Source organism: Populus euphratica, unplaced genomic scaffold (genome assembly GCF_000495115.2).
Source record: "Populus euphratica unplaced genomic scaffold, PopEup_1.0 scaffold435.1, whole genome shotgun sequence".
Taxonomy (NCBI): Eukaryota; Viridiplantae; Streptophyta; class Magnoliopsida; order Malpighiales; family Salicaceae; genus Populus; species Populus euphratica.
Genome location: NW_011500320.1, coordinates 171,906 through 199,701, shown reverse-complemented (window position 1 = coordinate 199,701; position 27,796 = coordinate 171,906). Strand labels below are relative to the sequence as shown.

General features: G+C 31.9%; 3 protein-coding genes across 3 annotated transcripts; 2 read left to right on the top strand and 1 right to left on the bottom strand.

The window, feature by feature from the left end:
* Positions 1 to 6: 6 nt before the first annotated feature.
* LOC105113594 (inactive protein kinase SELMODRAFT_444075-like) lies at positions 7 to 912 on the top strand. The gene is made up of 2 exons (XM_011009823.1): positions 7 to 315; positions 422 to 912. The coding sequence occupies exons 1-2, from the start codon at positions 246 to 248 to the stop codon at positions 910 to 912; spliced, it is 561 nt and encodes a 186-aa protein (XP_011008125.1). The 5' UTR covers positions 7 to 245.
* Positions 913 to 11,260: 10,348 nt separating this feature from the next.
* Positions 11,261 to 14,824, top strand: LOC105113591 (receptor-like protein kinase 5). The gene is made up of 2 exons (XM_011009819.1): positions 11,261 to 14,027; positions 14,131 to 14,824. Exons 1-2 carry the CDS (start codon positions 11,414 to 11,416, stop codon positions 14,553 to 14,555), a joined length of 3,039 nt encoding a protein of 1,012 aa, XP_011008121.1. The 5' UTR covers positions 11,261 to 11,413; the 3' UTR covers positions 14,556 to 14,824.
* A 324-nt stretch (positions 14,825 to 15,148) lies between these two features.
* On the bottom strand, positions 15,149 to 21,242 carry LOC105113590 (hexokinase-1-like). Its single transcript, XM_011009818.1, has 9 exons — positions 20,791 to 21,242; positions 19,040 to 19,190; positions 18,768 to 18,950; positions 17,714 to 17,788; positions 17,392 to 17,547; positions 17,190 to 17,288; positions 16,968 to 17,098; positions 16,723 to 16,804; positions 15,149 to 15,854 (listed from the first exon to the last, which is right to left on the bottom strand). The coding sequence occupies exons 1-9, from the start codon at positions 21,060 to 21,062 to the stop codon at positions 15,507 to 15,509; spliced, it is 1,497 nt and encodes a 498-aa protein (XP_011008120.1). The 5' UTR covers positions 21,063 to 21,242; the 3' UTR covers positions 15,149 to 15,506.
* Between the last annotated feature and the right edge of the window lie 6,554 nt (positions 21,243 to 27,796).

The window sequence follows — 27,796 nt, the reverse complement described above, 5'->3', positions numbered from 1 at the left end:
TGGTGAATCATAGTCTCGATCAATGGCTGCATACAGCAAGGCGATCAAACAGTGCATCAGCTTCAGTAAATCATGTTGTTCTGGACTGGCCGAAGAGACTGCAGATAGCAGTGGGAGCTGCTCAGGGTCTGTGCTACCTGCATCACGACTGCTCTCCCCCAATAGTTCACCGAGATGTCAAGTCAAGCAATATCTTGTTGGATTCTGAGTTTAATGCAAAAATTGCTGATTTTGGTTTAGCAAAGATGCTGATTAAGCAGGAAGAACTTGCTACCGTGTCAGCTGTTGCCGGTTCCTTTGGTTACATAGCTCCAGGTAAAAGATCACTCTTCAGGTCTTATCCTTGTGTATTTGCTTCCTTGCCCTCCTTTTCCAGTACCAAATATTAACAAGTTTTTTTATTTTATAACTTGAATCGCAGAGTATGCTCAAACAAGTAGAGTAAATGAGAAGACTGATGTTTATAGCTTTGGGGTTGTCCTTCTAGAACTAACAACGGGAAAAGCAGCAAATTATGGTGATACAGGCCTCGCCGAATGGGCATTGCGTCACATGCAAGAAGGAAAAACTATAGTCGATGCCTTAGATGAGGAGATAAAGGAACCTTGTTACGTGGATGAAATGAGCAATGTTTTCCTATTGGGGGTTTTCTGTACCAGAAGAGATCCTTCTGCTAGGCCTCACATGAAGGAGGTTTTGCAAAACTTACTCGGAAGGAACCATCCATTGGTCTATGGAATGAAGAACATTGGAAGTGAGTACGATTCCACTCCTTCGCTTAAGAACTCAAAACGCGAGAGGCAATCAGAAAGTGACAGCACTTTGGCATCAGATAATAGACCACTCTGCTTTACGCACAGAAATCACCACTACTCTCTGCTTACCTTAAAGAATAAGGAGTGTTATTTCTGAGTTCAAATTGTAAAATTTGCATAGCTAGTATAAGATAGTAGATTCCATCTAAATGTTTAGAGAATAAAATCGGCAGCTTCAAGGTTGCAATGCTGTAGCTTGTACGAAAAAAGATTGTCCAATCGGGAGCTATAAGATAGTAGAACCCCTCTTGATGTGTGACTTCGTTAGTTCTACGGTTTGGGTAAGATACTATGTGTTTTACGGCTTGTAATATGAGTTTATAATTAAAGAAGCCTATTAACTCAAAAGGAGTTTTATGGGAAAAATTTATTTTGCTAAGCTATATAAGATAATAAGGAATGCTTAAATTATGTTCATGTATATATATATATATATATATATATATATATGTGTGTGTGTGTGTGTGTGTGTGTGTGAAAGTATGGTCTTGATTAGAGCAACTTCTAAAGGAACAAAACTGATGGAAAAAAATCACACATGAAAAAAAATTAGAAACCGATGTGGATGTGTTGGTTATAAAACTCAGAATCTCATAGACTTGTGTCTACTAAATCCAGTTACCTAATTCCTAAAAAAAATAGCTTGATTACACAATTTTAAGAAATTTAATCATCATTCAATTTATGATTTTTTCTTAGCTCCTCTAAAAATTTGTTAAATATATTAACATTTCAATCATTGAAAAACACCTCAAAAACAAAATTTTTAGTCCAAAAACACTAACATTTTAAAGCACATTACTTCCCCCACACTTAATATATGAACATCAACCTCGATATTTATAGTTAAACATTTTAAAGAGAGAAGGGAAAATTGTCCTTATTTTTTTGTAATATTATTTATTTTTAATGTTAGATATGTCCTGTGATGTGCTTCATATTTTTACCTAAGATAATAGAGTCTGACAGAGAAAATATGGTTGAGGAAATATCAATTAAACAATACTAAATTGAGATATAAAGCAATTAAATGAAAAAAACAATTTTTATTATTTGTGGTGTAACATCATGTTTAGGCTACCTTTTAAGAGCATCTTTTTTATTGTCTTTGGCTAGACAACTTTTAATAGTTTTTCTTCTAGGACTTCGATTTAATCATTTGTAATAATCACTGGTAGGGTTTCATTCTCTCCCAAATACACATACTTCAAATGTTTGGGTAAAGATTTCAATTCAAGCTTCGGAGCCCTACCTATCTAGTTATGCTGTAATACAAAGTTCAACTCATCTTTCAAGAAATTATACTCATGGTCATCTTAAATAATGGGGTCAATTACATCAACATGAAAAATATATTCAGAGTCTTCTGGATATTTCATAACATTAAAAATATTAAATGTTAGTATTTCTCCATCATCCAAACTCAATTCATCCATTTAAGTCATCAAAAATCTCCAATTACATTAACTCAAATAAAAATGGTGACATGATAATTCTTTAACTTTTCACTTAATTAACTTTAACTCATTTATTTGTTTTACTTTTATATTTTTCATGCCAACATATAATACACTAGTGTAACTTCACAAATTACATCTATCATTTCTATTTATCTAAGAGTTCCATAATCACACATCATAATATCTAAGTATCAATGTATAAAATTTCACCAATCAACATAATAAGATCATATATACTCATAACATAATAAGGGATTAATAATAAATCCAAGGTGGAAACCACTCTTTATACCCTCAATCTTCTTTTCTCTTCTTCCTTTTTTGTTTTTTACAAATTAACCTAATTAATGACAAGCCCAAACATTTATTCCCTCAATAAATATATAATCAATAAAAATGCATGCATTCAAACCACCCTAACATCAAGAACTCACTTTCACATAATACCAATTCTATTCAATCCAAGAATAAACATGAAAAACAACACAATGGATCATTATGGAGAGTTTTCTTACCTTTATGGAATGAAGAATCAAAAGCCAAAACAAGTTGAATCAAAATCCCCTTCATACTTCCTCTAAGCTCAATTTTTCCTTCTCTAAAAGCAAACTTAAAATCTTTAAACTCCTTGAAGTCTCCTAATGCATCAAACCCTCTCTTTAATTACTTAACACTCTTTTTTATCTTACATTTTTTTTTCAAGCAATTTCCATAAAAATGACAAAAGCTCTCTTTTCACATTTTTCTTCTTTTAGCTGGCAGCACACTCCCTCTTTTCTTTTCTTTTTATTGGTGGCAACTTATAAAGAGGTTTGTTTTGGGCAAAGTTTCAATTTGATCCCTAAAGAAATTAGGGAAATTTCTAGACACTCATTTGTGCTACTTATTCTTTTATTTGAAAAAAACTCTTATCATGCTCTAAAAATTCTGAAACTTTAACCTAAGTTAAAATAATAATTTATAAGACTCCACGCAAAATTTCAATTTAATCTGATTACTAGATTGAAAGTTACATGCTATAATGTAAAATTAGCTGGTTTGTGATTTTTCATCAAAGATTCAATTTTTATGTTTTATATTTGTACAAGTCATATCAATTAATTTATTCAATTCTCGAGAACATTTTTTCTCAAATATATATATATATATATATATACCGGGGTTTACTGTATACCTAACTATATATGAGTTAGATTTAAAGCAAACGCATCATTCATGTCAATGATGTAAAAATTAACAGGAAAAATCACTTTATTTACTCTAATTAGAACATCCTTAACAATGTCTTTAAGGTATGAATTTGACATCACAGCTAATTGAATTATTGTTTTTGTTTCTTTAAAGATCCTAAATTCAAATCCTTGTAAAATGACAGTGGCATGATATTAATTAATGCTCCCAAATCAAGCATAGTTTTTTCTAACTTACAATTTCCAATCACACAGGGTAAAATGAACATACATGGGTCCTTCCAATTTGAGGCAATTTTCTTTGTATGGCTGCGAACATGTTCTCTCCAACCTTTATTTTCTCATTAATATTTAGCCTTTTTTTGTTGGTACACAACTCTTTAAGATACTTGGCATATCATGGAATTTGTTTGATTGCATCCAATGATAGAATGTTTATTTTCACCTACCAAAAAGTTTCAAAGATTTTGTTCTCTATCTCATTATTTTTTTATTTCACAAACCAGCCAAGAAAAGGGGGATGAATTAAAATATTAGAATTTGGTAAGGCAAAATTTTTACTTACCTTGTTGGTTGGCTGGTAGATTCGATGACTCAGCTGGTTTCTCTTTTCTTTATTAGGTGTTGGTTGTTGTCTTGATTTGCACTTCCTTGTCACTTTTAAAAGTCATAGCGCTTGAATTTTTCTTAGGATTAGTTTTAGTTTAAGACGATAATCTTCTTTTGTTGGGCTTTATTTTATCACTAAAAAAGCCAATTGTGATATTTGATTTTCCAGATTTTGAATGCTTGCTCTCATCTCTTATTGAAATGTTTGTGTGTTGGTGGCCAAGGATTTTAAAATATCCTTTAAAGACATACTTGCACTTGATGATTGTTAAGAAGAAAAGGTTGATTTGTCGTGGATATAAGGCTAAAAGGGCTATTAGGTTGAAGGTTGAAAAGGTTGCTGGTTCAGGTGATCCTTTGACATGACCAAAAATTTGATGTCTTCTCTTAAAGTGCAAGAGTGTCAAGGTAATAAATAACCTGACAAGACCGGGGTCGAACCATAGGGAAGTTAATTGTATAAATTATAAACAACAACAACAACAACAATAAAGAAGTAGAAAAAGAAGAAAAAGAAGAAGTTAATGAGAACTTTGAGATGGAAGATCAATACAAGGATTAGACAATGATAACAAAAAATATCAAGGTTAGAGGATCCACTAATGGTATTTCAAACAAGTATAATATAAACTATTGTTACTCAAATGAAAACTACACACAAAGGAGGTTCCAATCCAATTATAAATTGTTAACATAACTATATTAGTTACCTTATTCGAATAATGCTAATACTTGTAGATGTTTGAAAGCAAAGCATAAACATTACAAAAAATACAAAGAGAGAAAGGAAGAGCATGATCTTGATCTGGAAACCAAGATGCCTAAATACATGGCAAATGCCTCCTGTCATAGGCTAAAATTAAAAACTATTAATTTGATGATTAACTGATGAGTGGGTGGCCAACTCTTGACTTGATAACAATCCTTATCTTCTCTTGAATAAAACATCATTGATAATGTCATAATTAGAACCACTTCTATCATAAAAGTTCTAGAAAATTATCTCAGCTTTCCAGGAAAAAAAATAAAGTTATTTGGACTTGTAGAACTCCATATATGAGTCAAACACTGAATAATGTTCAGGCTGCAAAGTATATTCGGACTTCTTCGTTATTGCTATAATTTGGACTTGAAAATGACCTTTTTAAATCTTGGTCTCCTATGAAAATTATAGACATGTGTCTTACCTTTCCATCCATATAAAGTGGAACTAAATCCGAGATCTACAGCTTCAGATATAACTCAATTACCAAACAGTGTTTCAATTTGGATTGCACCAGCATCTCTTTTCTAAGTTTGGTCATCTCTTTGTCCTTTCAATTTCAGTACTTAAACTTATCAATAAATCCTTTCATTTATGTGATAGGCCTACATTTAAGATAAACATTTACCATAAATTAAAGTTACATTATATTATTAAATATGTTATTATAAAACATGTTTTAGTTAAGGAGTTATTGATACTTCAAGTATAAAATGATAATATAAAATCTTAATAAAAATGCACTTTTAAGTACTTAAGCATTACAAAAATGAGGTCATTGAGAGAAAGCAAGAGCATAATCTTGATCTGCAAACCAAGATGCCTAAATGCATGATAAATACCTCCTTTTATAGGTCATAATTTAAAACTATTGTTTTGTTAACTAATTGTTGAGTGGGTGGCCATATTTAGACTTGGTAACAATCTTTATCTTCTTGTTTGAACAAAATGTCATTGCTAACATCAAAATTTAACCAGACTATCTTCATAAAAGTTTTAGGAAATTGTCTCAGTTTTTCAAAAAAAATAAGGTCATTTGGACTTTTAGAACTCGAGATATGGGCTGAACACTGAACAATATCTGGGTTATAGGATAGATTTCAACTTCTTTGTTGTTGCTTTAATTTGAACTTGAAAATGGTCTTTTTGAATCTTGGACTCTGTATAAAAGTTTTAGGCTCATGTCTTAACTTTCCATCCATATAGATCATACCTTACTCTGTATAAAAGTTTTAGGCTCATGTCTAGCTTTCCATCCATATAGATCATACCTAAATCTAAGTTATAACTCCATAGATGACTCAATAGCTAAACAGTGTTCTAGTTTGGACTAAACCAACATTTCTTTTCTAAGCTTAGCCCTCTCTTTGTCTTTTCACTTTCAATAGTTAATCACATCAATCAGTCCCTTAATTTATGTGATAAGCCTGCATTTAATATGAGCATTTACTATAAATTAAAGGTATCTTATATTATTAGATATGTTATTATAAAACATGTTTTAGCTAAGGAGTTATTGATACTTCAAGTGCAAAATGATGATATAAAACCTTGATAAAAATACAATTTTAAGTGTTAATCACATATTTACCTATAATTATAATTGTATCCCTCATTTATGCCTTTATGTATTGTATTTTATTTTTCATGTCAACTTTCTAGTTTGTTTTTGTTTAAATCGTTAATCTTTATAGAACTCTGATTAAGATGAGATCTTTAACCAAGATAGAAAAACATATTAATAGACTTCATGTAAAATTGCATCCTAGTCCTACAATTGGATTGAGAGCTTTGTTTTTAATGTAAAATTGATTAGTTCATAACTTTTCATCAACAATCTATATTTTTTTTGTTCAATTTTCACATAAAATCATATAAATTATCCTTATAAACCCTTAAGGTCATTTTATTATTTTTTAATATATTCATTTTAAAATATTCATCTTTATTTATTTATCGAGCATTATTAGTGCTTACACCTTTAGTCCTGCCCTTTTCATTGCACTATCCCTTATTATAAATTATTTTTTATTACCTCACTTATTTCTTAGAAATATTTTATCATTTTTATCATTATTTTATCTATCAAAACACATTACCAGTTTCTTTATCTTTATAAATTCTAAACCAAAATTCATTTTATGGAGATTAGCCCTTCCATTATATATCATTATTTATCTATTATTTTTATCTTGGTTTTCATAATTCATTGAGATCATATCACTTTCAATTTTAAGTTTACATGGGAGTTTACATATCTGTATATTTAAATAATAAATTTCGAGGGTTTCATAAAAAATCTGCACTCTCCCCTCTTTTCTGTAAGTTTCTAATTGGTCATGAAAAAGGAATGAATGAGGTATCTATAGCCCCCATTCTTTTTAATTATACATTGACCCTTATTATTTCATTTTCTTTACAAATTCAATCACATTCCTTATTTCCTTTATATTTCTTATTTAATTTCTTAATTACTATATATACATATATATATATATATATATAAATATAATTTTTGTCTTGAAATTTTATAGAAGGTGTAGTACAAAGTTTAAGGGTGAAGATGTGTGTCTTTTATATTTCTAGCATAAAGGTAGAGGATGATGAAACAATACCAAACAACATGTCATTAGGCATTATTATTTTTTGCTTTTGTTAGTCAAAACAGCGTCATTTTGAACAAAAAAATATTATTTTTGTCAAAACAATATTAAAACACATCGTTTTATTTTAATGAAATAGTAGGTAATATTTTTGGGTTTTGGGCCTAAATTAGGTCATTAATCCCTTTTTAATTTCAACATTCTTTTAATTTAGTCAATTAAATTTTGATTTTAAGAATCAATTCAATTTCACCCTCGCCAAGTTTCAAAATGATTTATTCCTTGAGTTTAGCCCCTTTTTTATCTTGATCCTTGATTTTAGATATTTTTAATTTTATCTGAAATTGACCCTCAAACTTTTAATTTATTCAATTTCACCCTTGTTTAAAGTTAAATTGGGTCCCCAAATTCATACTCCTTTTGCAAAAAGATCTTTGGCTATGAATTTCTTCAATCTCTTAATTGACCCCCTCGAACTTTGATTTTCTTACAATTTGATTCATGATTTCATCTAATTAAGTTTGGAGAAATTAAATTTTGTCCTTTAAAATTCTATTATTGTCAATTATTCTCAGATTAAGCTTTCAATCTTAATTCTTCACCAATTAAGTCCTTAATAAAAACTAATTTGACTCATTAAGAGTTTAATTAAGTCTTTGCACTTAACTAAATCTTTTAATTTGACTCAAATTGATTCTTAAATTTAATTAAACCCTTAATTAGACTCATGATTAAATCAAATTGACCTATTAAAAGTTTAATCAAGTTCTTAGACTTAATTTTGATGTAAATTTATCCAATGATCATTTAATTCGACATTATGTCTGCATTGTCTTTCAAACTTGGATATAATTAAGTTCTTGATTTTTATTTAAAATTTTAATTTGGTTACTCCATGCATTTGAAAACTTTGTTAACCTGCTATGGCCAAGTTGCTAGTATTTTTTTTCCTTCTAAATTTTAAAAATAATTTTAGGGAAAACCTAAAAATTAGATTATGATAACAATACAGTATAAAAACTAAGAGTGTTTCTATTAATTCTTGATTTGAAACTTGCACTTGGATTGTTTCAAATTCCTTGAACATAATTTTCCAATCTCTCCATATGTTGTTTTTAAAGATTGAAAGAGTTTACCTAAAACTTTAGTTCTGGTTAAAAAACCAGCTTGCAATGTATTTGAACCCTAGAAAAACTAGGAATTCTAAAGCTCTGCAAGCTTTATTAATAGAAACTAAAACTAATAAGGATAATGAAGTGTTTTTTTTTTTAATGATTTTGACATTATTGATGTGGAAGGAGTTATTGGGAAGTCCCATTTTTTTAATCTTATTTTCTATAGTACAATTATCTTACTCTTATCTTGAACTTATAATTATGAGTTTCTTAATTCGGAATTGTCAGGGAGATGGTCATAAATTGTTTACGCATGCATGTTAGTTTCTAATCTTAGCATATAAGCCTACATCTTTGATCTTGGAGGAATGTCGTATTAATGGAATTCAAGCTTCTGGGATCAACTCTCATCAAATTTAAGCTTACGGTTTTTCTATCATATATTTTGTTTTTATGAGATGAGAATGTTACGATTTTATTTTATTTTTTTGAAAATTATAAGCAATATATGCATCTAAGCATCATTATAGATGACATTATGTTTCTCTTTACTGATATTCATATAAATTCCCAAATTCTTATTCATAATTTTCTATGAAAGGAGTTAATTAGGCTCTCACAATGATCAATCTCTGATCCTCAGCGCCATTGGTGTGAATTTTAGTGTTATTTTATAATTTAATTTGAAAATTGACTGGTCAAATTTCAATAAATATATGAAATACAGTATAAAATTGGACCACGGGCCCATATATTGGCAACTCAATGTGCATTCGTTATCTAATTCTAGGTTTAGTGATGAACATGAAGGCGACTTGGAAGATGGATAAATCCGATACTTTTTGAGTGATGTAGATGATTTTGTTTTAGCTATTAAGCTTTGAAACAAGGAGGGTTTTTGTTGTTTTATTTGCTTTTTTTTGTTGTTGTTGTTATTTAATTTTCTTGTAATAAAAACTCTAGAAAAAAAAAAAAGATGTTATTTTTCTTAAACGATAGCCTTCTTTAGTAATGTCAACAAACAAATGATTGTTATCTTTGATATAAACAAAAATATGAATTATTATTTTTTCCAATAACCTATATTAATTGATATATGTTTGTTAAACATTAAACATCCTTACTAAACTTAATCTTCCTATATCATGAGTTAATCTATTAGACAATCATTCAATCAATTATATTATCACCTAATCATTTATATTTTTTAAGAAGATGAAATTACACAGTAAAAACTTAATTCAGGAGGAGACAGATAGCAAATCTTGTAAAATAAAGTGAGGATGTAGAATAGCAAGACTTTAAATCTAAAAAATATAATATATCATGATTAATTGTAGGAGTTTAAAGGTATAAGAAAAATAATGAAAAAAATATAAAAAAATATAAAAAATAGATAAAAATAAATTAAAATTATATATGTGAGCTCACAATCTGTCATAATAATAGTATGAACCCTTTATAAATTAATATAAAATTTAAATATGGTGATTTGTTCGTGTCTAAGATGTTATCTAGGACCAAGCATAGGATATGCACTGCTGCAAGGTTTTAGTTATTTTTATTTTATATTTATTGAATAAATCTGTGGTTAAGGGAGAGAGAAATATATATAAGAATAATTTTAGTTAATTTGTAAAAAGAAAAACCCTAGTCGTCGTTTATTTAGGCTAATGAAGTTCATGCGCTCTTCCATCTTGATTCGTACGTGTGTTGATTTTTGGTTGGTTAAAAAAGTCAATAATCAACACACGAATCAAGATACAGAAGAGTGCGTGTGTTGATTTTCTTCCAGCTCTTGTCCTTCCTTGTCTCCAATCCAAGTAAAAATGCATAAATCCTCTAGTTACTGTTGTAAAAACCCGTCTGCGTCAAAGTCTTCTATTTGGCGTGCTGACCATGCAAAGTGTTCAAAAGAGGTTGGCTGGCTTTGACTTCAGAAAAAAAAATTTCTTTTTCTCTATCTAGAAAGTTGACTGTCGTTTTCCACAAGGCGTGAGGAAGGACTTTTCGGCTTTGAAGTCGTCTAATAGCTAGACTGTTAACCAAAAAACAATTGGTTGGTGCTTCTGTGGGAGCTTGACTGTGATCGTCGTTTTAGTTTGGTCGAGTCCTTGATCAAAGGTTCTAACTTCTCTTGTTCATACAGACAGACGGATCCAGCAATGGGGGCCAACGTCTTGGAGTGGGGCATACATTACTGCTAGTCTGCTCCATTATTGTGTGCCGTGCAAACCGAAAAAGCTTGGCTAGCAAAAGCCACTTCAGCTTCGGATATGGATGATTATTTTTTACGTTGTTTGATTTTTATTATAAAAATAATTAAATTAAAATTAAAAAAAAAACTGAAATTAATTGGTTAAAAATAATTAAATTAAAATTAAAAAAAACTGAAATTAATTGGCTTGAGTGTGGTTTGATTTAGTTTTTTAAAAAAAAAATTATTTAAACTGGTTTGGTTTAATTTTTTGGTTTGGCTTGATTTTAATTTTTTTTAGTTTGGTTTTGTTTTTCCATAATAACTTTGTTTTACCTGGCTTTTTCAATTTAAATTTGATTTGGTTTATTTTTTTTTAATTTAAAGCTTAAAAAACTGAAATCAAGCTTAATTATTTTTTTTTAATTTTCTCGATTTAATAATTTTTTTAATTTTTTTCACACACTTAACTTAAATTTTTTAATTTTTTTCACACCCCTAACTTAAATTAATTCCACGCTTGAAGTTTCAGAGTTATTGCCATTCAGGTTTTGGTGTCAAATCAAAGGCTGCTCAATAGAACAGGAGCCAAGTCTTTCTCGGCAGCTCATCTTGAATAACAGAGTTCAGCAAGAACAACAGACTCCGAACCTCCCAAAAAATGTTGAAAATAAACCCCATTATGTTCTCACTTCACTTCCTTGCCCTCTTCCTTCTTTTTCTCGATCATGCAAACCCACAGCTCCATGATCAAGAACAAGCCATTCTACTAAGACTGAAGCAATACTGGCAAAATCCATCGTCTCTCGACCGTTGGACCCCATCAAGCTCCTCTCATTGCACTTGGCCAGGAGTGGCCTGCACCAATAACTCCGTCACTCAGCTCCTTCTTGATAACATGAACATCCCTGGAAAAATCCCACCCTTTATTTCTGACCTTAAGAACCTCAAAGTTCTTAATTTTTCCAATAACAGCATTATTGGAAAGTTCCCTGTAGCTGTCTACAACTTTTCCAAGTTAGAAATCTTAGACCTCTCTCAAAACTACTTTGTTGGCACCATTCCTGATGATATTGACAGTTTGTCTCGGCTCTCGTACCTCAACCTCTGTGCTAATAACTTCACTGGCAACATTCCAGCTGCCATTGGGCGGATACCAGAGCTAAGAACTCTTTATCTTCATGATAATCTGTTTGATGGTACTTTCCCTGCAGAAATCGGAAACTTGTCCAAACTTGAAGAGTTATATATGGCTCACAATGGGTTTCTTCCATCAAAGTTGCCTTCCAGTTTCACCCAGCTGAAGAAACTGAGGGAATTGTGGATTTCTGAAGCGAATTTGATTGGCGAGATCCCACAAATGGTTGGGGAAATGGTGGCATTGGAGCGCTTGGATTTATCAAAGAATGAATTGACTGGGAGTATCCCAGACGGCTTGTTCATGTTGAAGAATTTGAAGTTTCTGTTTCTTTACAAGAACTTGCTATCTGGGGAGATCCCTCAGGTTGTTGAGGCTTTGAACTCGATTGTCATCGATCTTTCATGGAACAATTTGACTGGGACAATACCTGTTGATTTTGGGAAGCTTGACAAATTATCAGGTTTGAGTTTGTCCTTCAATCAGTTATCCGGTGAAATCCCAGAAAGCATTGGTCGTCTTCCCGCATTGAAAGATTTTGCGTTGTTTAGCAACAATTTATCAGGACCAATCCCTCCAGATCTTGGGCGATACTCAGCCCTTGAAGGCTTCCAGGTTGCTACCAACAGGCTTACAGGGAACCTGCCTGAATATTTATGCCATGGAGGTAGCTTAATGGGAGTGGTAGCTTTTGATAATAAGCTCGGTGGAGAGTTGCCAAAATCACTTGAGAATTGCAGTAGTTTGCTTATAGTAAGAATTTCAAATAACGCATTTTTTGGCAATATTCCTGTTGGTTTATGGACAGCTTTAAATTTGCAACAACTGATGATAAGTGATAATTTGTTCACTGGAGAGCTTCCTAATGAAGTGTCAACTAGTCTTTCACGGCTCGAGATAAGTAACAACAAGTTCTCTGGGAGTATTTCCATTGAAGGGAATTCTTGGAGGAATCTCGTAGTCTTCAATGCGAGCAATAACCAATTTACTGGCACTATCCCTCTTGAATTAACAGCTCTTCCTAATCTGACGGTTCTTTTACTTGATAAGAACCAGCTTACCGGAGCACTTCCATCTGACATCATCTCATGGAAATCTTTAACTACTATAAACCTCAGTCAAAACCAACTTTCTGGACAGATTCCGGAGGAGATTGCTATCCTACCTCACCTGCTCGAACTGGACTTGTCAGATAATCAATTTTCTGGCGACATTCCAACTCAATTCGGTTTGCTGAGACTTACATATCTCAATCTCTCTTCAAATCATCTCGTGGGAAAAATCCCAGCTGAGTATGAAAATGCAGCATATTCCAGTAGCTTCTTGAACAATCCTGGTATTTGTGCAAGTAGGCCATCGCTATACCTTAAGGTTTGCATTTCCAGACCCCAAAAATCAAGCAAAACATCAACCCAACTCCCAGCCTTGATATTAAGTGCTTTGATTACAGCTTTTCTGTTAGCATTGTTATTTGCGTTCATCATTATCAGAGTTCACTGGAAGAGAAACCACAGATCGGATTCAGAATGGAAGTTCATTAACTTCCATAGGTTGAATTTCACTGAATCAAACATATTGTCAGGATTGACAGAAAGCAACCTGATAGGAAGCGGTGGATCAGGAAAAGTATATCGTGTTGCTGCAAATGGCTCGAGTGTTGTTGCTGTGAAAAGAATCTGGAATAACAGACCGTTGGAGAAGAAACTTGAAAAGGAGTTCCTTGCAGAAGTTGAGATACTGAGTACAATAAGGCATTTGAACATAGTGAAGTTGCTCTGTTGTATTGTCAATGACAATTCGAAACTTCTTGTCTACGAGTATCTGGTGAATCATAGTCTCGATCAATGGCTGCATACAGCAAGGCGATCAAACAGTGCATCAGCTTCAGTAAATCATGTTGTTCTGGACTGGCCGAAGAGACTGCAGATAGCAGTGGGAGCTGCTCAGGGTCTGTGCTACCTGCATCACGACTGCTCTCCCCCAATAGTTCACCGAGATGTCAAGTCAAGCAATATCTTGTTGGATTCTGAGTTTAATGCAAAAATTGCTGATTTTGGTTTAGCAAAGATGCTGATTAAGCAGGAAGAACTTGCTACCGTGTCAGCTGTTGCCGGTTCCTTTGGTTACATAGCTCCAGGTAAAAGATCACTCTTCAGGTCTTCTCCTTGTGTATTTGCTTCCTTGCCCTTCTTTTCCAGTACTTAATATTGAAGTTTCTTATTTTATAACTTGAATCGCAGAGTATGCTCAAACAGTTAGAGTAAATGAGAAGACCGATGTTTATAGCTTTGGGGTTGTCCTTCTAGAACTAACATCGGGAAAAGCAGCAAATTATGGTGATGAGCATACAGGCCTCGCCAAATGGGCATTGCGTCACATGCAAGAAGGAAAAACTATAGTCGATGCCTTAGATGAGGAGATAAAGGAACCTTGTTACGTGGATGAAATGAGCAATGTTTTCCTATTGGGGGTTTTCTGTACCAGCGAAGTTCCTTCTGCTAGGCCTCACATGAAGGAGGTTTTGCAAATCTTACTCGGAAGGAACCATCCATTGGTCTATGGAATGAAGAACATTGGAAGTGAGTATGATTCCACTCCTTTGCTTAAGAACTCAAAACGCGAGAGGCAATCAGAAAGTGACAGCACTTTGGCATCTGATAATTGATCACTCTGCTTTATGCACAGAAATCACCACTACTCTCTGCTTACCTTAAGAACAAGGAGTGTTATTTCTGAGTTCAAATTGTAAAATTTGCATAGTTAGGCACATAATGAGCCAGTATAAGTCTAAGATAGTAGATACCATCTAAATCTTCGGAGAATAAAATCGGCAGCTACAATATTGCAATGCTGTAGCTTGCACGATATTTTCAAAACCGCTGTCCAAGCTGGGATGCATGATATCCGTTAATATATACAGTGTACTAAAGCAAACAAGCACCATTACTCTAAATCTCTGATGCCAAGCACGGCCCGACAGTAGTTCGGGGCTCTGATAATGAGACATGGATTTAGGTGCGCGCGCCCCCTTCACAATAATTTCACCTGTGAATTTCTCCCACAGCCAGAGGCCACCATTTAAAATCGCACGCATGTAAAGGCGAAACCCAAGATACTCGCCCCCTGGCTTCCACCAACAAAAGATCAACAAAGAACAGTCATGCATGCAGGTCAAAAAAGAGTTCGTCTAACGAACAAAACATATCTGGCAATGAGATAGCTTCTAGCCTACCACGTGTTGATCCAGGAAATAAATCATGATCATAAAAATTCACTTTATTTTCCATCGGAACCATAGAAAAAATATTCCGTCAAATATAACAACTCAAATAATTGTTTTACATCCCCCACTTTATTGTGTAATTCATGTAAATGACAGAGAAAAGTAAAGAGGAGCAGTGTGACAGACTCCTACACTGAAGCTTGGGACCACTAATGGCACTTTTCAAAAGAGTATTTGATCTACTGCTCAACTTACTACCACAAAATATGGATTTCGCTGGCATCATCACAAGAACTAGGTTGAAAAGCTCTAAATGATTTGAAGTCGAGTGTAGAGGGATTGATAATATACAAAAAACAAAAATGTAACACTACTTAATGTAAGGGGTTATCATCAAGATTCCTCGACATCCAGGTATTGGGAATGCGAGGCTGCTAGGAGAGCAGCTCCAATGCCTGAGCCATCGTTTGACTGCTCAACGACAATGTTGTCAGAAACTTCTTCTCCCAGTAACTCCTTGAGAGTGCTTTCCATGCAGGTACTAAATTTAGAGTAGTGCTCATACAACCCACCATCCATTGCTATCACAGACTTCTGCTTTTCACCATCCTTTACTGTGTCTCTCCCCAATTTCTTGATGATGCCTACAATCCCAGCAGCAGATAGGCGGGCACCACGAGTGGCAACAATGTCACATAGTTCGACAATAGCTTTCCTCATTTTCAGCGAGGTATGAGGTATCTAGGGGACAAAAGGAAGCAAAAATGAAATGTGCACTTTCGATTACATAACAAAACAATGAAATATTTTTGCAGTTGGAGAAGAGCAAAGATGGCAATTGAAAATGGAAAACATCATGACTCCCCTATAACCCTGGTTCACATCAAGCCAAATGTGGCAGGTTTCCAAGAACCATCAAATTTTCTTGACAGAAGATGAAGCAGAGTTGGTACACATACAGTCATCAACACAAAACTAACCTAAATAGTTATTGATATTAATTTCCTCTTATACATATAATGCATCGCACAGATTGAGTCAGCCTGTTTTCTTAGGTTCAATCTCTTTCACCCAACTTCATCTTTACATTTTCCTTTTCATTTTTTACATTTCTTACAGAGTAACCACAAAGAAATTTATTTTGAACGAGTTATGAAAATGAGGTAATTTGGAAGTTAAATGGAAGAGAGAGTTATAACTGAACTTTGGAACCACCATTCACCTATTGTGTATAAACTACTATTTTTCTTATTTTATTATGCAAGTTTTTGGGATAAATAGTCACCTTAAGCAGATATCATTTTTAGTTTTTGAAATAAAATGGTATCAAAAAGAAAGATATGTATCAAAGTGAGGTGGAATAGCGGTCCTTGTTTTGCATGGAGAAGGAAAATGAATGTATGGCAAAGAAATTTTCCAAAACATGAGGATGAGATGGGGACAAATAAAATCTCCCCAGTATCACTTCATATCATACCAACTTGAATACTTCAAGCAATCTCTATGCTGAATTACAATTAATCTCTTTTTCTCATTAAGAAAGCATGTCAACATGTAAGAGGCAAATAGAATGATACAGAAGGCAAACACAATAGGCAAAGCATAATACCTCTAAAATATCTTTTAGTTTGCTTCCAACAACTCTCAGATCTGAAGATTCATCATGGTGCATTGCAGACATGTGAGGCGTCCTGCATATTAACAGCAGTGCAAGTTTGTATTAGTTACAACATCAACAGCATTGGGTTGATCAAGATGAAATGACGAGCCATCTCAACTCAAAACAGGAAAAGGACCAAAAACTTCAAACTCAATACATGGCAGACAGCTCACAGACAAAAATATATGGCAGACCTTAAGATGAATGGAATCTTCAGTTTTGGTGGAACAATATCACCAAAAAAGGCAGCCTCTTCAGCCATTTTCAGTAGAACTCTGCGTACAATTTCTCCCAAATACATACCAGAAATAATCTTTTCAAAAATCTGCAAACAATAATGACAAAGCTCTTATAAGTACATTAAACCACCTCTATAAGGATCAATGAGTCAAAACTAATAAGGACTATAGCATCACCTGTTCGCCAGGATTCAAAGACTCAACATCCAAGTCTTGATCATATTCTGTTAGTGGAAGGTGCGAGGACCGGAAATTACCCCATTCCATGTTGATAACCTATAATAAGAAACAGTTCAGGTATCAGGTTATGCTTATTAAATGTAAGCATTCCTGTCATAAGACAGTAAAAAAGAGGAGAAATTGTATATGAAATGCCAACCATTTCTCCAGATTTGGGTAGAAGACCATGCCACTTAGGAATTGCTTGTGCTCGCTCTACATATGCTGCATTTGTTCCAGTACCCAATATTACAGCAGCAATGACATCTGGGTTGTGGTATCGACCTCCAGCTAATGTTCCAATTGTATCATTGACCTACATCAGCTCAGAAAGTTGAAGAATTTGTTTAGTTATGTAGACATGTGAATGCATTACGCATTAAGCACCCATTCCATCAGCACTGGACTGTAAATCACATTCTTTGCCATTTAATAGAAAACACCCAAACAAAGAACCCAGGGACAGCAACCAAATTACTTACCAAAGCTGACACGCGCATGTCAAGTCCAATTCTTTCCATGGCTTTGGTTAATTCTCCCACCACATCTTGTCCAACCTAAGGACCAGGAAGAAGTGAGCAACAAGGTGAAAAAGGATTGGCAGAATAAGAAGGTACAGTTATTGACTGAAGCTATTGCAATCTTGAGTCTAAGTGCTGGTTACAGTATTTTGCTTTAACGTTTTCCAGAGCAGAAATATCAGGGATATACCCTCACAAGGCTATATTTAGAGAACTGTCTGCTTTTAGAAGTAAATGTTGAGCACATGAGGCAGAGTTAATAACTCTGAGTAAGTAAGATACAAGTGGTTAATTTGAGCTTTCCACACTGTAGAGATATATGCTCGCCAACTAAATTATGCAGACTACACGTGAGCAAAAGGAACTTGAAAGAAAATGAATGCTTTGATAGAAAGTTCCTTTGCTCCTGAAGCTTGGTTGACATGGTTGGCATGTGTTCCCACAGAGTTTAAGCAGGAACATACCTAACTGCTAAGATTTCACAGATCAATAGAAACTAATAATAAATTCAGAGTGATATCCAGAACATCAGAAAACAATCACTACCAAAATTAGTAAATTTCAGATGCTAATGATCGGTTTCTCTATTTAAGTGACCAAAACCATCAGAAATCAAGTACTGGTATGTATGTGTTCAACTGCCAGCTGCATGTGTCTCACAATAAAAAGACAAACTATTATATGCTTTGTTACATAGAATGGCTCCAAAATATTATTAATGCATTTTTAACACTGCATATGACCTGTACCCCTTAGGGAATGCTTTAATAATTTTGTCACTGTTCACTGATGAAAAGGAATATATGTAACGCAAAGAAGCGGAGCAGGTAAAGGGAAAAACATTGACATTTTTAGATGGTAAAACAATTTCTTGTGAGTTTTTTATTCTCATAACAGATATGCACCAAGATAAAAACCAACATAACTGTAATTGAAAAAACTGTTGTAATGCAATGAAAACAGATGGCCAAAGGAGGAGGGGGGAGGGAGGCAAGTGAGGGTAATTGGGATTCACCACATCATCTATCAAGAAGCCTTTTGTCCATTTTATAAGATTTCCAGATGCTATTGATGTTTGCCTAACTGGAAATGAGAAGGTAAAACCGAGCTCCCTTTGTCTCCCAGGTGAAGGATGCAGACCTTCACTTTCTGTGGCAACAAAATTGGCAAGCGCTGTAGCAATAAAACCAAATAGTGCCTGAAATCACCACCGTATACAATATATTCAGATCACTAACTATTCTAAGCAAGTTTAAGTTTGATAGACTAGTTTGAAGTGATGCTTACATCTGAAGATCCAGTCATCAAGTGTGGAGGAATTGAAACTTCCTCAAACTCTTGTTTGACAACACCTCCATCCCTCCCACCGAGCAGTACCCGTATAACTCGAAAATTTGTTCCGCCAAGGTCCAATGCATAGAACAACCCATTCTCTTCTCTGAAAAATTAAGCACAGAAGTAGCTAGCCATTTAGTGGTAATTACATTTAGTTAATATAAAAAGTCTTGATAAATGAAATTGCATTCTCTCAGGAACAAATTCTTCACAGAAAAGCAACATCTTTCGTGTTCCTGTATGAACATCAAAGCTTCTTTTGTCTTCTGTCACTCATTAATTTTTCATTTTTCAGCACTTAAAAAACCTTATCCACAATTTTAAAAGGGCTATCTGCAGCTAAAAGGAGTTCATCAACCAAACAATCCTATGGTTGAACGATTGAAAGGAATACCACATCCCAGAAATTTCTGTACATTCTTCCAAGTTGATCATTACTAAGTTGACCAGCATAGAATTTTATTTGAGTGAAAATTTAACCTACAACATGATAAATCTCAAATAAATCCATCTTAAGTTTATTTGATTATAAAACATGGATGTTCATAATAAGATATTTATGTAGACCACAAAGCCAGCCTTTATCAGCAGTACAGTACCACCAACTGATCATAAAGAATCCATGTTCCATAAGAAACACATCAAATCAGCAGCCAAAAAAGAAACCTTGCAGAATCTATCAACTCAATATAAATTAAGTGCTGTTTGCTTATCAGTTTAAAAATGAAATGACCTCCCACTTCAAAAACTCCAAATTTCATCAAATCAGATATCGTGATAAGATACTAATACAACATAAGAGAACTCACTGCCCGGGAGATTTCCTAGCCACAGCTATATGAAAAGCAAGGATGAGAATTAAGATATAAGCTGTAAAAAGCAAAATGTAGCAGCAAAGCTTCGAACAGCAAGCTATATTCCAAGTTCCATTCAACGGGGAAAAAAACAGGGGGAGAAGAAGAAAGCAAACCATTGATGAAAGAAAAAGAAAGCATTTATTGATTGAATGAAAAAGAGGGAACTACAAAAGAGACAACGTTAGGCAACTTAAAAGCAAAGGCTAAAAATTTTTACAAATCCTACCCGAAGCATGCGAAACATGTCAAGCTTAATTGGAGAAAGGTAGATTTCAAGATTAGTAAAGAATACGCCTTTCACTAATAAAAAGTTAATTCTTGAACTATCTACATCTAAGAAAACCCATCTCCACTAAAATTCAAAGGACACAAAAGAGTTCAAAGATTCTTGTTTATACACTCAAGTTCACAACTGTTAATCAAACTCACCCTTAAACAATCTTATTTATGAACTCCTACTTCATTCCCTAAAAACACATCAAAACGAAATTCGTTTTTCAAGTCCAAAGCAGAACTCTTTTACCAACACAACAATCATCAAAACATTAATAACTAATAAAATTACAAATAGAATCAGGATATTAGAGAAAAGATTCAAAATTCAGTAGCATATAGCATATAAAAAAAGGTCCACAATAAAAAAAAATGCATGAAAGGTGCAATTTTTCAGGACAAAAAAATAATCCCCACGATTAATTAACAATTAAAAAACAATCCATTACTTCAGAAATCAATTTATAAATATCCCTCTAGAAAATTAAATACTAAACAAGTAAACTTAAATGGGAAATGAAAACGAAAATAACAGTAATTATGTTTTATTTAGTAAGATTAATAGTTGATTACCCGGAGGGAAGATTATCTACATAGCTGATTAACATCTTGAGCTTACTACCACCCTCAGATGCAAGGCCGGCATGCATCTCAACGGTCATAGCATCAGCCACCTGTCTTAACTTCCCAATAGGGGTCCCACAATTTTCCTCGAACTCCCTTAGGATCGCCATAGCCCTGGCCCACCTCCCTGAACATCTCATCCTGTGTCTCACCACCAACGCAGCCGCCGCACACACTGTCGCCGCGCAAACAACCGCCGCTCCTACTGCCACCTTCCCCATCACAGTAGTAGGAACAACAAAAACAACGACAACAACGACAACAACAACAACAGCGGTCCCTAAAACTGTTGGATTTGGAGTTGAAGGAAATGAATCAGCTATTTATAATATAAAAGGATTCATAGATAAGGATTTATAGCGGAAAATTTTAAGCAAAATTATCGGTTGTCAAAGCTGGATTTGTCTCGGAAAATAAGGTAAGACTGCTAGAAAAGAAAAGTGTTCAATCTAAACATAGATGAGGGTTTACTTTTGTCATTTGTTTTTTTCCGGTTTAATGTTTTTATTTGGTCCTCCAATTGTTTATTTTCTTATCTTTCATCCTTTTACTATATTTTCTACTATAATACCCCGTATGTTAATAATCATTAAAATTGTTTATATACAATGCATTAGCCTATATTTTTTAGTTTATTTTATTTTTTATTTAATATTATTATATATTTTTAAAAAATATTTTTTCAATATTTAAATAAAAATAGTTTTTTCTAGTTTGTTTTTCTTATTTAATATTATTAGAGTTTTCTAATTTTTTCTATATAAAATGTTGTAATAGCCTTTTGACAAGATGAGACTTGAATGAATAAAAATTAATTTTGAGAGTCTCCCTATGCTTATGATGTGATTGGTCTTTGATGATTTTAATTTATAACAAATATCTTATCTTTCATTCTTATATACAACAATTAGTCAATTAATATTAGAGCTTAATGATTCTTAGTAGGTATTTTGCTTTATTACATATGACAGAATAATCATGGTTAGAAGATATTGTAAAATAAAACAAACTTGTATAAAAAGGGATAAGAAAGTTCCCTCTCGTTAAACAAGCGTTTAAAAACTAGTGTGTTGTTTTTATCTGCATCAATTGATGTTATCTGAAACTTTAATGGTGAAACCTATAATGAGACAGCCCACACAAAAATATGATGTTAGGAATCCATGATAGGGAAGCTCAAACAAAAATGTTATGTTAGAGATTTGCGATAAGATAATCCACACAAAAATGTTATGTTAGGGATCCATGATGGAAAAGCCTTCATAAAAGTGTTAAGTTATGAACCTAAATAAGGTAACCCGTATATAAAATGAAATTTTAATGGAGAATAATATCTAACTAAAGATTGCATTTGAGGATAAGTTTTTTTTAACATGAGAAGATTGATGCATAAGCTTTTTTTTATGATAATATATATTTTTCTTTTTTTCTATTTAAAGATAATATTTTTTTCATTTATTTTTTTTCTTATTATGTATGTTGAATTTTGTTTATTGGTGTTGCCAATTGCATAGGAGTTGTTGTTAGCATTAATTTTTGTGGCATGTATGGTTTGCTATTAAAATAGTGTTTGAAGTGTATGTTTAGGTTTCTTATAAGTACAGGTGCTAATTTTTATTAAGGTTTTCTAGTTTTTTTTATATATATATATAAAAGGTTGTGGTAGCCATTTGGTAAGTGGAAACTTGGATAAATAAAAATTGAATATTTTAGGTATTTTGTTTTATAGCTATGGTGTTTTTTATTTTTGAGAGTTTTGACTTGTAACAAACTTCATTTCCTTTCCTTTGTATAAATCGGTTGGTATTAGAGCCCAATAATTATTAGTTTTGGTTAGAGAACATAGAAGATATATATCAGAACTCACTGCTCCCAAGTATATAATGATGATTCAGACCATATATTAGGATCTTTTAGCAAATTTTGAATGAAAAGTTTTTAACCTAGCCTTTTAACAACCTTTCAATTTTTATATCTTTTTTATGAGTGATTTAATTTATATATTTAGGGTGGTGAGTTATTCATGTTCATTTTAATTTGATACTTTAAAGTGATGAGTGAAAATTATCATTTGTGTGATTGATGTTTCATTTTACAATTTTCATATCATCTCAATATCAAGTTATTATCAAAGCTTTAGATTTATAAATATGGTTGTTCGTGGATATCATGTGTAAGAATTTAAGATAAATATTTGTACTCTTGAAATTGATAAAATAAAAAGGCAACTTCAGCAATTCCAAAAACATTTTGACTAATTTAATAATTAAGACAATAATGGTGAGGATATTAATCCTTTCATTCGTAAACCACACCATGATTTTAGTGATTGTTCTTCTTTTAAACATAAAAAAAAAAGTAATAGAATTCTATATGGAGAATTTGATCTAAAGATATTCTTGAAAATGGTTATTTAAGGTAGCTTTTTGATTGATATATACAAGTGAAATTTCAACAATATAAAAATGATGATGCAACTAAAAATCTTAATGATTCTAGATCTTTTATTGATTGAAATCAATCATCAAAATTCAATAAGGATAACAAAGATGATATCGAAGGAGAATATCTCGATATGAAAATCTAAGTCTATGATGAACCTAAGTATGCCAATAAAGTTCTTATTACATTAATTAAGATGCATGTTGAGGAGGTAGTTCTAAAATGAGTTTTGATAAAAAAAATAAAAATTATGAAGGATGTGCTTCATATGTGATTAAAAAAATTATGAAATTAACGGGGTCTGAGTTGACGTTCTTAGACAGAAAAGGAGCAAACTTATCAATGTTCTAGAAACAATATTCATTAGTTTTGAACATAATAAAATTGATAAAGGTGAAGGATTTGAGTTGTTCTTTTATGATAATTCAAGGAACATCTATGGCATAGAAAGTAATTTAATTAATGTTAAGGGACTCTAGTTCAAAGTTTTTATAAAAGATAATGGAAGTATTTTGATAGAACATCCATAAGATCAAGAAAAAAGCTATCTAAACTTGAGGATGAGTTTTTTCTCAACCAAGAAAACTTAATACAGGAGTTTCCTCAAATGGTTCTACTAATGTTGAGCTACTTAAGTTTGGTATGACAATATAAATAAATGAAGTTCTTGATGATGTTTATTGTTGTTTCATATGCCAACTTTGAGCCCGAATTTGTATATCTTTATTGCATGAGAAAATAAACTTATCCTATTTGGTTTTTAATTTTAGAATATGATCTTTTTAAATTATTCAACCATGCATGCATTGAAGTTTTCTATAATAAGTTATGTCAGTTTTAATTTATTATCTTTCTAAATGTTTGTTTGTGTTTTTACGAAGTCAAAAATATGTGCTAATTAATAATTATCTAGTTTTTTATCCAAGTTATTTGTTTGGGTCTTAATTACATTATTTTAGTGTTTTTCTAGACTTGAAGGGTATTTCAAAGTATATAATGATGATTCAAACTATGTATTTGGATCTTTTAAAAAAAATTAAATGAAAAGCCTTTGACTTGGTCTTTTAACAACCTATCTTGTTCTATATCTTCTTTGTGAGTGGTGGACTTATTCCTCAACTTTATATCTCTAAAGTGGTGATTTAATTATATATTTAGGGCGGTGAGTTATTCACATCTATTTCTCTTCGGTTTTCTATCATAAAGTAATGAGCAAAAATTATCATTTGTGTAAACTACCTATTATTTTGTGATTTTTATACCTTCTCGATATGAAGAGCTAAAGATGGAATAGACCACACATAAAAGAATGTTCATGGTAAATGATGGTTTTTTACTAAGATCTAAACATGAGGAAGAGTTTCTTTCATGGAAAATTAATTTAAGAGTTTTTTTAGAAAAATAAATATTTTTCTTAATTAATTTTATTATTTTCCTATTTTTTTCATATTCAATATTATTACCCTTTTAAAAAAAATTCCTATTTAAAGAAAATAATTTTCCTAGTTTACTTTTATTATTTAGTATTAATAAGGTTTTCTAATTTTTCTTTGTTTAAAGGATTATACTAGTATTTTGATAAGTCGAGACATGAATAAATAAAAATAAAGTATTTCAAGAATTTATCTATCCTTATAATATTTTTAGTTTTTGATGGTTTTAAATGGTAACAAATCTTTAAAATTTCACAATTTTCCTGCTTTATTATTTACGTATTAGCATCATGAATATCATTTCAAATGCTATCTTAGTACTTCTCAAACAATATCTAAATCATTTTAATTGCAAACCTTTAGCTTAGAAGTCTATTATAGTTATGATTCTGATTTTTCTCTATAATTATAGTTATGTTTTGATAATGTATGTGGTTGAGAAAAATTGTATCAAAATTAATAATAAAAAAAACTTATATATATTCTTTTTTTTTTTTATTTACGTGGGGTGTCCGGGCCAGCTTGCGCGCACCACGACTAATCCCCATGGCCCGTATATATTCTTATATATATATTTGGCTATGAGATATAAGTAAGCTGCACGCCCAATTTTATGATATAATGCAGGTTATAGCACTTTGAACTTTTTTTAATTTTGCAAAATACCCATTACATGCTTTTATGTAGACTGCATATTAATGGAAAAATCCACCATTTTCATAACAAATATCAACGATGACAATGAATTGAAATACTAAGGGGACTAAATTGACATAAGTTCAAGATATGGGGATCACATATCACTAAATTGAAATACTCTTTGGTCCTTCTACCCGAGCTTGCTGCGGTCTCAAACGAGAAGATAATTATGAGTTTGAGGTGCGGAGATGATAGATAATGTTTTGTTAGAAAAGTGGACAACATAGTTATCTCTTGCTTTCGTGATGCTTTTTGTACTTTTCGTTTAAGAATGACAGGTGTTTTGTTTTTATTATTAGCACGTGCAAAGCTAGAATATTACGTGAAAATAAAAAAATAAAAAATTCAATAATATTAATCACGAGAAGATAATTATGAGTTTGAGGTGCGGAGATGATAGATAATGTTTTGTTAGAAAAGTGGACAACATGGTTATCTCTTGCTTTCGTGATGCTTTTTGTACTTTTCGTTTAAGAATGACCGGTGTTTTGTTTTTATTATTAGCACGTGCAAAGCTGGAATATTACGTGAAAATAAAAAATAAAAAATAAAAAATTCAATAATATTAATGCTCCAAATATATTTATACTGTTTTTTAAAATATTCTTTATTTTTTAAAATTTATTTTTAATATTGGTATATAAAAGTAATTTAAAAACATAAAAAAATAAAAAATTTAATTTTTTAGAAAATATTTTTAAAACTTAGAAATAAACACCCATTTAATCTTTTAAGTAAATTTTATATCTGTATTTTAAAAATAAATTTGACCAAATGAATAAAAAAAATAAAATTCTAACATGACCTTGAACGGAGACAGAATATTTTATTTTTTATGACTGAAATTTTATCCGATTGAGATCCATGGTTTTACTCGGATAATGTGTGCGGGTGTAATCTTAAGCTTGTCCAAAACGTTGACCGGAAAACTTGTCGAGGATGAGTCTTACAGCTAATTTTGTCCAAAATTGACCATAATCTGACTCAGCAACCAGTCATCATTTTCCGTAAATTCCCATTAATAAACCTATTTACTATTTCATAATCTGACTATTTTTTACTATTTAATAATAATACTAATCTGGCTTGTTACAGTTGTGATTTTTTTGATAGTGAAACTTGAAAAATAATATTTAGTTCTTTTTTTTTTAGCATTGAAAAAGTGCAATTGGGTTATTAGTTGTATATAATTAGAAAATCACCGGTGCTTTAAAAATATTAATTTATATTTTTAATTTTTTACATAGAATTTATGTTGGGACAACTTACTATTTTTTACTATTTAATAATAATACTAATCTGGCTTGTTACAGTTGTGATTTTTTTGATAGTGAAACTTGAAAAATAATATTTAGTTCTTTTTTTTTTAGCATTGAAAAAGTGCAATTGGGTTATTAGTTGTATATAATTAGAAAATCATCAGCGCTTTAAAAATATTAATTTTTAATTTTCTACATAAAATTTATGTTGGGACAGCTTATATTATTATTATATTATTGTTGTTATTGTTATTATTATTATTATTATAATAATAATTAATAGATATTTTATGTGGTTTAATAATAATTTTATATAAAAAATAATTAATTGTTTTTGTTATATTTTTTTAATGCTAATGTTTTCGTTGAAACATTACTTTTATTAAAATTTGCTAATTTATTTGTTTACTTGAGTTTCTTTAAAATTAAAATTGATTGTTCGTGGTTAATTAAATGGATACCAAATCTAAGCAAAGTGTTTTATATTTTTTTAATAATAAAGATATATATGCTTAAATGCTAAAAAAATGCCAAAAATAGTTTATGTATTTATTAAAAATAAAAATAATTAAGAGAACCTAAAACAATAATTTGAAACTTGAGCCCTGTGATTGGGCCTAATCCTTACATTTAAACTAGAGGTGTTGGACCCGGCCCATCTCTCTTGATTATGTTTGAAATGGGCTCGGGGCTGCTACTTTACTCCTAATAAGCCTCTCGTGAGATATAGTGCATGTTGAGAAGAGAGAAAGGGAGAGCGGCAATGACAGCAGCCTTGCTACCATTGCAGCAGCTGCAAGTGCAGCAAAGAGAGCTCAGAGTAGAGTAGAGAGAAGTGATCTATCTCCTCCATGTATTTGTTTTGTATTCTTTCTCTAATCTCTAATAATATAGACTCTCTCCTGTGGATGTAGGCGGTTTTGCCGAACCACGTTAAATATTATGTCAGTGTGCTTGACCCTCCTATAAGCAAATATCAGAACATCACCGGTCAGAATTTCATTATATTTTGACCATACCACTGTGTAGAGGAGGAAGAGACGAAGCCATTGGTGAAAATCGCGTCGAAATCGAACGTCGGAAACTGCCGCACGCGTCGTCACGCGCTGGCGAGGTTACCGG

What these genes read in the sequence shown, in the direction of transcription:
- LOC105113594 (XM_011009823.1), top strand. Translation starts at nt 246, where the DNA reads ATGCTGATTAAGCAGGAAGAACTTGCTACCGTGTCAGCTGTTGCCGGT. An exon ending in CTTTGGTTACATAGCTCCAG is followed by an intron (nt 316 to 421) that starts GTAAAAGATCAC and finishes CTTGAATCGCAG; the next exon opens with AGTATGCTCAAACAAGTAGA.
- LOC105113591 (XM_011009819.1), top strand. Translation starts at nt 11,414, where the DNA reads ATGTTGAAAATAAACCCCATTATGTTCTCACTTCACTTCCTTGCCCTC. An exon ending in CTTTGGTTACATAGCTCCAG is followed by an intron (nt 14,028 to 14,130) that starts GTAAAAGATCAC and finishes CTTGAATCGCAG; the next exon opens with AGTATGCTCAAACAGTTAGA.
- LOC105113590 (XM_011009818.1), bottom strand. Translation starts at nt 21,062, where the DNA reads ATGGGGAAGGTGGCAGTAGGAGCGGCGGTTGTTTGCGCGGCGACAGTG. An exon ending in GCTTCTTGATAGATGATGTG is followed by an intron (nt 17,789 to 18,767) that starts GTGAATCCCAAT and finishes CCTGGTCCTTAG; the next exon opens with GTTGGACAAGATGTGGTGGG. An exon ending in TACCCAAATCTGGAGAAATG is followed by an intron (nt 17,289 to 17,391) that starts GTTGGCATTTCA and finishes TTCTTATTATAG; the next exon opens with GTTATCAACATGGAATGGGG.